The 10214-nt window shown below is 40.7% G+C and overlaps 2 protein-coding genes across 2 annotated transcripts in view; both read right to left on the minus strand.

Annotated features, from left to right (window-relative positions):
- Positions 1–1224, minus strand: part of LOC109487142 — a 3385-nt gene extending 2161 nt beyond the window's left edge. Inside the window, exon 1 of the mRNA XM_019791114.1 lies at positions 1143–1224. Coding sequence (XP_019646673.1) covers positions 1143–1206 — 64 coding nt within the window. The 5' untranslated portion in view covers positions 1207–1224. The remainder of the gene's footprint in view (positions 1–1142) is intronic.
- Positions 1225–3584: 2360 nt separating this feature from the next.
- Positions 3585–8843, minus strand: LOC109487144. The gene is made up of 3 exons (XM_019791116.1): positions 8499–8843; positions 5254–5328; positions 3585–4335 (listed from the first exon to the last, which is right to left on the minus strand). Exons 1-3 carry the CDS (start codon positions 8569–8571, stop codon positions 4082–4084), a joined length of 402 nt encoding a protein of 133 aa, XP_019646675.1. The 5' UTR covers positions 8572–8843; the 3' UTR covers positions 3585–4081.
- Between the last annotated feature and the right edge of the window lie 1371 nt (positions 8844–10214).

Raw genomic sequence — 10214 nt, forward strand, 5'->3', positions numbered from 1 at the left:
AAGTAGATGGTTAAATGGTTAAATGCAGTCTACATGTATGTCCTAGTTGTCGCATGTTTTAGCGGCCATGTGAAGTTTAACGGACCATGTTACTTCCACTTTAATTAACAAAACAGTATGATTGTTTGTTGCCATGCTGTTCAGAGAATCAGACAGTTACTATCAACTTCAGTGCAAGTACTTACGCAACATGCTTTGTTACCATGCTGGCTGCATTAGATGGTTGAATGGTTTTACGATATGCAGTCTACATGTATGTCTCAGTTGTCGCATGTTTTTAGCGGTTATGTGAACTTTAACGTACCATGTTACTTCCACTTTAACTTAAAGTTTAAGAAACAAAACAGCATGATTGTTTGTTGCCATGCTGTTCAGAGAATCTTGTAAAATGATCTGTTGCCAGTTGCAATGCTGACAAAAGAAACAATTCTAAAGTGTAAAGTTGTAAACTATATTTATTGTAAAATGATCTCCATATTTATTTTAAAGTACAAACCATTATTATAATATTTTGGAATGTATTGTTATGTAAATATTAAAGGTTTAATGTTTTGAACAGGAATTGTGTTGATTCATTGTGTCAGTTTGGATAGGCTATATGATAATAACGTTAATGCACCGCCTTTTCCTCGGTGTATATGGTGTCATAAATGCATGGTCAGCTGCTATAACCACCTCATAAACCACCTCGTTCGCTTCGCTCACTCGGTGGTTTATTCGGTGGTTATAGCAGCTGACCATGCATTTATGACACCATATACACCTCGGGGCGGTGCATTAACCCTTTAATAGAGCACGGTGTCATTTCTGATTCTAATGTGAGGTAGACTAGCTTTTTTTTATATTCTACCAGTATAAACTACAACGCTTTTTTTTCTTTTATTTTGAGAGAATGGAGTAAACTCCGTGAAGCAAGCTCCGTGTAAAATCAATGAGATATAGTGAAAAGTTAAAAACACAGTATACCAAATGCACCAACACTATATATATTTTACTATATATCAAAATACTATACTATATATGTTAGTCTGGTCCACATACTTTGTGGCTATTCACTTGACACAGAACGTTAATGATTTGGAAGTCGTTTTGCTACACGACAAACGACATGTAAGTCAGCCAAAATCTCTCCAACAGCTTACCTGATGTACCAAGTTCAACCAACGTCAACATCACCAGAAAGACACTCAGCCAACGGGTCGCCATATCGGTTGTTTCTGCTCCTTTTACGTCGACCTCCTTTTAAGATTTCAGGAGTTTCTCCTTGTGTCAAAACACCTTCAGTCCGGGTCGCCTATTTCGTCTCTCTGATCTGAACCAGTTTTTCTGCTTTCGTTGCTTTGATGACGTACTGTGACCTTCTCTACTCTCCTATCTACAACGCAACAGGCTATATATGGACATAAGTTCTTACGTATGTAATGATTATTCAAATGAACGTTTTAAGAATTGCCTCTGCTGATACGTTGGTTGATATTTGAAGTGCCAAACTGTGCTTGCATAATTTAAATGAAAAACAACAACAGTAGAAGCAGCAATCGCCATCTTCCAGATTGTACAAGAATTGCAATGAGGAGCTGAATACTAAAAAAAGATGTGTGTTATAAGTAACCTGTTGAGCGGGTTTTCAATGGAGGTCAGAGATCGCCAAGTCCCGGGTGATTTAGAACCGAGATAAAAACAAAAAATCTGTGAATCTGTATATTTGCTTAAATACTGAACATTGATTGATTCAAGGTAAAACTAAAAAAAATCAAGTGTCTGAGTAAAATAGTCTTTGTTGGAGTAATGTGACTAACAAAAAAGCACGGATTTGAGAGCCACGCCGTCCGACAACACTTGTTATTGTTCACATTTGTTGGAGCGTAAAGATGCACACCCAGCCTTTTAGTAATTGCTTTAAGCCGTACTACAGGTAACGCGCCATGCATGTTGCCTGTTACGCTAATGTGTACCGCCAGGCGTCTCTAACTCTTCAGTGTAAGAAAAAACAACTACTTGCCCGGAGGTAAGGCTTTGAAAAGATTATAGTCCGGGTCTGCTTTCTTGATTTACTTTTCTATTTATCCAACTCTTTGTAATCTCTATAATCCAGGCTTCTTCTAGTCAACGAACAAGAAGAATGCCTCCTTCATTTAATCTTAAAACAGCTGGGTAGCCCATTCAAGTTTGTCAAATTGATTTTCAATGGGGCCCACCACAGTAACAGTAAAATCATCAATATAAAGTTAAGAAATAATTTATTCTTTAGAAAATAAAGTTAAGCCTTGGGTCTTAAAGGTTAAGTAGGACCTTGAGAAAATGACCTGAATACCTTCCACACGGGTAATGAAGGCAACGAATGACCCTTGACTTTTTCAGGCTTGGCAGCGCACGTGTTTATACAACTGTACATCTATTTTTACACGTTGTTTGTGGTGAGACGTGTTTTCAGCGGACGTACCTTACATAACCTGACAACAGTATTGGAACCACCGATGAGTTCCAAAACACTAAGAAAACAGATCTAGAAGGAAAGATGACACTAAGAAAACAGATCTAGAAGGAAAGATGCCACACTTTATTTCCCGTAAATTTTATTCCTTCCGCTTAATTGCTTTAAAGTGACAGTGAACTTGCATTGTCAGTAAGAGGAAACCAGCCTCAATACAGTACCCATATACTCCTTATACATAAATATTACGTATATCACCTTACGGCTCTTCCTTAATACATAATTGCATTGTTAGATTTGCAAGAGACTTAAAGTATATCTAGCATTGCTTAGTAAAGATAATTAATTGCATTGGTACAAAGAGGGAATGCCATTGCATTCGGTAGAAAAAAAAGCAATTTCTAACAACCCATAATACTGATTTTCACTATCATTAGCAGAAAGGCTCTGAAATAATATAGCCTGGGTACCATCCTGGTTGGTTTACGTCCGCTCTCACAGTCGAATGTGGGAGCGGACGTAAACTAACCAGGATGGTCCCCAGGCTAGAAATAATATGGTTTAAACTTCAAAAGACAGATCTATCTTGCCTAATGCGCATGCAAAGACCATTGAGCGTGGTATGTTTTTTTAACGTGATTAAATAACATGAAAAGCATGGCATCCTGAAATGTTACCTTTGCCCATAACCCCGAAACGGTTCTGAATACTCGTAAAAGTTAGAAACGTCGTTGTCTGACGTTTCAGGTCACAATATTTTTCATATCAGGACCTACGCGGATCTGAATCATTCTGTTGAAATTGAAATGTGAAAGGAAAACTAGAAGTAGTACACAAAACTGGTTTGACGCTCCCAAGCCTCTAGTGGAACGTTCGGCGTTGTTAAAGTGGTTTAAACGTGGTTAAAGCGGTTTGAAAAGTCTTGCCATGGTCAGCCTGCCGAGTGGTAAGTTATGCGTTGAAGTTACAAAATTGTTAAAGTGGTTTTAAAAGTAATGCTTGACATGGCTTTATGGAGTGAAATATGATGAAACTACAGTTTTGTCTCCACCAGACTCCTTTGCAGGGTGCCAGGGTGAACAAATAGTAGAATTCAGCCTAAAAATGAACTGTAACTGTTAAAAGGACGTGTTTTAAAAGTGATGCTTTAGGAAGTGAAATACTGATTTAGTCTCCATCAGACTCCTCTGAAACAAACGTTGAGTAGACCAGCCAAGAAGGAAATGTAAATGTTAAAAGGAAATGTTTTATGCCGTGAAATATGCTGAAAGTGGTTTAGGGCTTCCATGGTTTCCCGCGCTTCAGGTCAGCCTGCCTCTGGGTGGCCTTCATGTGCTTGAGGTTGACTGACAGGCCGGACAGAGCGTTGATCAGCGTGCGGATAAACTTGGTAAGTTCGGCGTTGAAGTTACAGTGAATTGTGAAATCGTTCTTAAACGATTAGAGCAATGTTTGGCAGTGTTTGAGGGGGTGAAAGATGCAATAGATGATGACAAAACTAGTTTAGGACTTCCAGGGCTTTCTGTTGCCAGTCTGCCGGGTGGTAAGTTATGCGTTGAAGTTACAGTGGTTTGAAAATTGTTAAAGATATTTATAGGGCGTTGAGTGCGATAGATGATGATGCAATAGATGATGATGAAATTGGTTTTAAGGCTTCCACGGTTTCCCGCGCTTCAGGTCAGCCTGCCTCTGTGTGGCCTTCATGTGCTTGAGGTTGACTGACAGGCCGGACAGAGCGTTGATCAGGGTGCGGATAAACTTCCGGGTGGTCTTCACGTAGTCCGTGCTCTCCCCGTCAAGCGGCGGCTCCAGCACGAACCCAGGCGGCAGGGGCTCTCCCGGCTGGTCACCCACGGTGTCCTTGTGGTGGTGGCCGTGCCTGGTGCTCTGGAGAGCCTGGCCTGGAAATCACGGGTATCTTACAAATAAGCCTCTGGTATCCTGTCGAAGATTTAGGATACCTGCGTCCTACATAAGATGGCCTAGCCTTTACCAGGCTTTGGAAGTGGCTGGGAAGAGTAGAAATCGGCTAAGTAGACAGATAACATATCAGGGGAGTTGGTTAGCTAAAGGAGTATATTGTAGAGAGGCAAATGCACTCCAGTGGACTAACTCTCCTGGCATGTTATCTGTTTATTTTGCCGATTTCTGCTCTTCCCAGCGGCTTCCAAAGCCTGGTAGAGGGCAGGGCATCTTATCTAGTACACAGGTTTCTTTCTTAAATCTTCGAGAAAATGCTAGAGGCTTACTTTTAAGAACAAGGAGTCAATCAGACTGAACATTACTGCTTTCCCCAAGGAAAAGGGTGCTAGTGCTAGGAGAAAGATATTTTGAACAGACTGCCCTAGAGATGGTCAACGTTTTGTTAGTAGGCAGGTTTCCTTGACTTTTTTGAGCAGATGTTTAAAAAATCACGAGGCATTCAACCGCGAACATCCTCTAGAAGATTCTCTGAATTCTTTTGTCTTAGAAATTCTTCTCAAATATCTTCTGCGAGCAGTTGTTTTTTGCTCCCAAAGCAGCATTATATTTGTGTATAGCTGTGCAATAAGGATATTATACATGTACGTCGATGAAGGTTAAATTAGTATAGCCATCCAGATAAGCAACTGCAAAAATACATATTAGATTCTTAAAAGTCTACCCAGTTACTTGCGCAACAGTTTCTTGTGGTCTGACATAAAAAAGTTCCCACACTTTTGCGAACGAGAAGCACGCCATACGAACAGAGACTGTCGCTGCACTAGAAGTCTATTAATGTGGGAAAAAGATCCCCATCCCTTTAAGATCAGAGCATGTAGTATGACTACGTTACTCACGACAGTCGTCGATGATGTCCTGCGGCATGTCCTTCCAGCGGCCGTTCTTCACCTCGGACAGGATGGCCCTGCAGGCTGGGGATGGGAAAGAAAAGTTTTGAAACATTTGGCATTTCCTGTAACGAAATGGTCACTCTAAATACTTCAAATATGACTACAACTAAATGCTGCATCTAGAAACGTATTGACAAAAATCAAGGCGCTATCGTATTATGGAACGCGTGTTCTTCAAACTATCATATTTATTTTATTTATTTATTACAATTCACCACATACACATGTACATGGAAGGCATGGTGGAACAGGTGGACCTAAGTACACCTTTTCAAGGCCACCATGCCATCATATGAGTTTCATGAACCTAATACACTTAGAAACAAGTTAAAAGTAATCCCCAATGTTGATTTTGTTTTTGGTTAGCTTTACAAATTTAAGCGCAAGGACTTGTTTGTTTATTTGTTTGTCTGTTTGTTCAATAGGATCTTCATTAGAAGGACCTAAGATGTCTAGCAGAACTTAACGTCTAGTAGAGAAGAACGCCAGTGAAACACAAGTCTAACTGGCTAGCCTGGCGCTACACGAGTAGTTAAACACGTTCTCTCATGTTTCGTGCCAGAGTTAACTGTGGCTTCCTGTTTTACCCAAAACCGTTTGCAGGAACACGCATGCAGCTAGTCAGCGCACAGGAATGACTTTCCGCTGGGTTTCATGTGTGTGGGAACTAAAGTCCCGGTCACATACACAACGTACAATGGTTCTTCTGTATCATCTGTATCCTGTATGTTTTTTCCTAGAACTATCGCAGAGTGGAACTCGCTGTCACCAAATACAGTAGGGGCATTGTCATTAGATAGCTTTAAACAATGCCTCGAGTTAGATATGCAACTTGCAAGGGTTAGGAGTAACAAGTCGATCGGTGTAATGTAGCCAACTTCCGCCAGCTATACAGATCGTGTATCTGTATAGCCGACATAACCGTCCTTTGGCGTAACATACCAGCTTCTGTGTCTGTAACGTTATATAGCCGGTATAACCGCTCTTCGGCGTAACAAACCAGCTTCTCAGGCACGCGGTGCAGCGGCAGCTCTCTATATTACACCGAACGACCTGTTACACCCAATCTTTGCACATGTAACTACTGGAATAATTGTTTAAAGCTTTCTAGTTATGATGCCCCAACTGTCGTTGGCTTCAACGAGTTCGACTCTGTGCTCTACGACAGTTCACTCTTTATACCATTCTTGCCGTACGTCGTTTAACTTAGTTTCTACCAGACTAATTATAACAACGCGGGTTCAAAAGCAGTGAAATGTAGGCAGCCAAATGGGTAGACTAATTGGCCATGAGAGTGCGGCCATTGTAGATTTAATTTACCCAAGCGTAGATTTAATTAACCCTTCCATGGACTGACTCTCCTGGCCAATTATTTCTCCCCTTCTTTTGCCGAATTCTACGATCTGTACCCCCGTAGGAAGGCCTGGTATAGGCTCATACGTCGTAGATTTTAAAATAAACATGTAGTTAGAATATTGAATGAATAAAAGACCTATATTGTACGTTTGTGCTCTAACAAGCTAAGTACAGGTCATGAAATGATGAATAAACAGGGGAAAAGAATACAGCAATATATTACTTAAACTATACATACTAATGCAGTCTACTATTTACGGGTTCAACTTCTTCTCGTTTCTTTAGGCAGTTCATATTGAACTATGCTATCCGCCTTTGCTTCTTAAAACTACGACATATGGCACACAACCGCCGCGGAAAAAATAAAACATCTTAGTTGCATATTACATTTCACGTGGGCGTCAGGTAACCTTAGCCTCCACCAGGCCTTTCTACATACGGATCGTAGAATTCGGCAAAACAGAGAATCAAATGGGCCAAGGGAGTCCGGCCGCGGGGAGGTAGTTTCTTTCCTCCGTCAAACCTACAAGGCGGCCAAACTCCTAGGCCATTATTCTCCTATATATATAGCCAGCGTAGTTAGTCTGGTAGAGACTAAGGTAACCTATGCTGTGCGTAACCTTTCGCACAGTTTCAGTATGTCAGACGCCAGACGCATCTGCCTCGTGGGAAACACCTGAGACCTACTGCACGTTCTAGAGGCCGTTCACACTGTAACTGTATATCACAACCCTATGAAAATGTTTGCAATACTCATTGAGCATAAGTACTACTTATGCCTTTTCTGAACTATTCTTAGCAGACGCATCTGCTTCGCTCTTGTACTATACGCTCTAGAGGGCGTTCACACTGTAACTGTATATCACAATTCTACGAAAATGCTCAATATTCATCGAGTATAAGTACTGCTTCTGGCTTGTCTGAACTATTATTAGCAGACGATTCAACGGCCTAAGAATGCTAATGAGAGTTGAATGGGTATGTTTCAGTACGTCGATGAAGGTTAGACATCCAGCAATACGATACGCCAAAAAGCAGTATCAATAGTTTGTGCTTATAGACCTGCATTTCTCCTCTGGTCTCTCAGTCACTGACGAAAGCTAGTGGATACTAGCTGAAACGTCTGACCGTTTCCAAAATCTTATCCAGTTGCTTGAGTAACTGCTTTTTGGCGTATGTATCAGTAACTTGAACTCATGGCAGGGACATAAAAATAACATGAACGTTGCGAAACATGTTGTGAAACATATCTCCTAAAGTGTCATTGCATGTTTCCAGCAAAAACATCCTCTACATTCTTGTTCTGGACATAGTGATTGCCAAAGATATAGAACTACTAGAGTTGCACATCTGATTTCTACAGAATTATTTTCAAAGAAGACTACTGTATGAAATGTTTAGCCACGGTCAGAGAAGAAACAATTGGTAGAAATTTGTGAAACTTAGGCCTTGAACAGTGTGAAATACTATTTACATTAAACAGTGCCTCGGCTATTCCAGCTATGTGTTATTGCATGGGGCACAAGGACATACAACGGTGTTATGTAATTATGTCAGAAATGACATTAATTCGTGTTCCTAACAGCAGCGAAACTAATAAATCAGCACATGTCACAACATACAGATACATTCTAGAAGTCTTGGGTGAAAGGAAATGTCCTCACGAGGACAAAACCAGCCACGAAACCGAACGATTTCCAGTCCTCGTGTACTATTCTGTAGTTGAAACGTATCATAGTACGCTACGGTACAAGATAAAAATGAACGAGCAAATGATATGTTACAGATAAACTAATGACCGAGGTAAATGCTGTGGGCAATTGAATGAAACCTACCTGCAGCTTTAGGCCTGGCTTGTACAAGGCACACTCCAACCACCAGAGTCGACAGCAACAGCACAAATCTCATCTTCGGTTCAACCTTAGCACACTTTCGGGACGATTTCGCGCCAAGGGAATTACTAGCAGACGAAATACGTCGCGGTACGAACAGATTGCTTTTGCCCGTTGCCGTATTGTGGGTGTAAGCCTGGTCCCTGGGACAGATAACACACCAGATAAGATAGTATCTTCGCTCCGGGCGTTTTTAGAGTTGGGAAAACAGCTATATCCACTGACTCGGAGAGACCTTTCGTGCCAACAAACCTTTCACAGCGAATAAGTCGAGTTGTGGAGTAAACTCTCAGTCATACCCATCCGTGGGTGTTCACGCGTTGTTCACGTGAACAACAAATCAAGCAGAAACGTTTAGAATTGGGCTGCCAACTTGAAGATGATTCTGGAAACAGTGTGGTTGCAGTTCAGTGGATTGTCGCTATGTATATCCGTTTAGAAACAAACTTGTTAACAAAACATAATTCTTTTACCTTTTAGGAAGTCGGCAAATGACTCATGCCAACGACGATAATGGTAGTGTGATCCACGTTTTTAAACTATCATATTTAATGAGCATATCATTTACCCGTGTATGTTTAACACGTAGTTAAACAGGATGATTATGATATAGACTAGGTCACACCTTTGACAGATCTTTAGTGTAATCTACAATGACAGGAGTGTCAATTAAGAACCAATGAAACCGTTGTTTACACCAGGCTCAGTCGGCCGTGTTACATGCCCATGCTTGGGGGTTAAGAGAGGGCATGTGGCATCCAATGTAATTTCAGGGCCGCAAAACATCGTATATGCAAAGAAACACGTGCAACAAGTGGTTAGAAAATTGAACTCTGGTATTCGCCTTTTCTTCTTAAAGGGATTCGATGAAGTTTTTAGGGCTTGGAAACACGATTTTTCAAAGTCAATATTCTAGTCACTTATCTACATACTGAGTTGAAACAACACTATCCAAGTGTATAGTGACCCTCATGGAGCAAAATACCCAAAATTCTGACGGAAAATGGTTACTGGAATGGCCCTTGGCTGATTTTTAGGGTACCACCCATAAAATAAAAGACTCATCTCGGGGCTTGTTTCTGCAGTTTTAAAAGCCCAAAGTATGAAATACTGATTTAAATGTGCTATTGTGTAGCAGTTTGTGTAAATATGAAAAAGGTTGCCTTATTCAGAATATTTCCAGTTTTGCTGCTCTGAAATCGCATTGGAAACCGTTGTTTACACAAGGAGCAACCATGTGTGTTACATGCCTATGCTCGGGGTTACTAGAGGGCATGAAGGCATCTCATGAAATTTCAAGGCGGCTAAACAGCAGATATTCTGGATGAAGAACTCTAATATTGACATTTGCTGCCTTTTCTTAGCACAATTTGTCACCGTTTTATACTTCCAGTCAATACTTTTAACTTAACAAACACATAAAGGTTGCAGAAAGAGTATCCAGTTCACCGTGTTTTATTTTTTGCCAAGCAATGCTCTCTACTCCAGTTGCAATCACTAATTTGGAATGGGTTGAAATCGAAAAAAACTTTATCATTATTATGTGCGTTAATGCAACAATTAACTACAATTGCAATTTGCTATGCCGTGACAAGCTTCTAGTTCAGTGATGATCCTATAACATTCAAACAGGCAATAAAAATTATCAAACCATAAAAC

The sequence above is a fragment of the Branchiostoma belcheri genome, unplaced genomic scaffold, assembly GCF_001625305.1.
Source record: "Branchiostoma belcheri isolate BF01 breed outbred unplaced genomic scaffold, Haploidv18h27 scaffold86, whole genome shotgun sequence".
In the NCBI taxonomy this organism is placed as follows: Eukaryota; Metazoa; Chordata; class Leptocardii; order Amphioxiformes; family Branchiostomatidae; genus Branchiostoma; species Branchiostoma belcheri.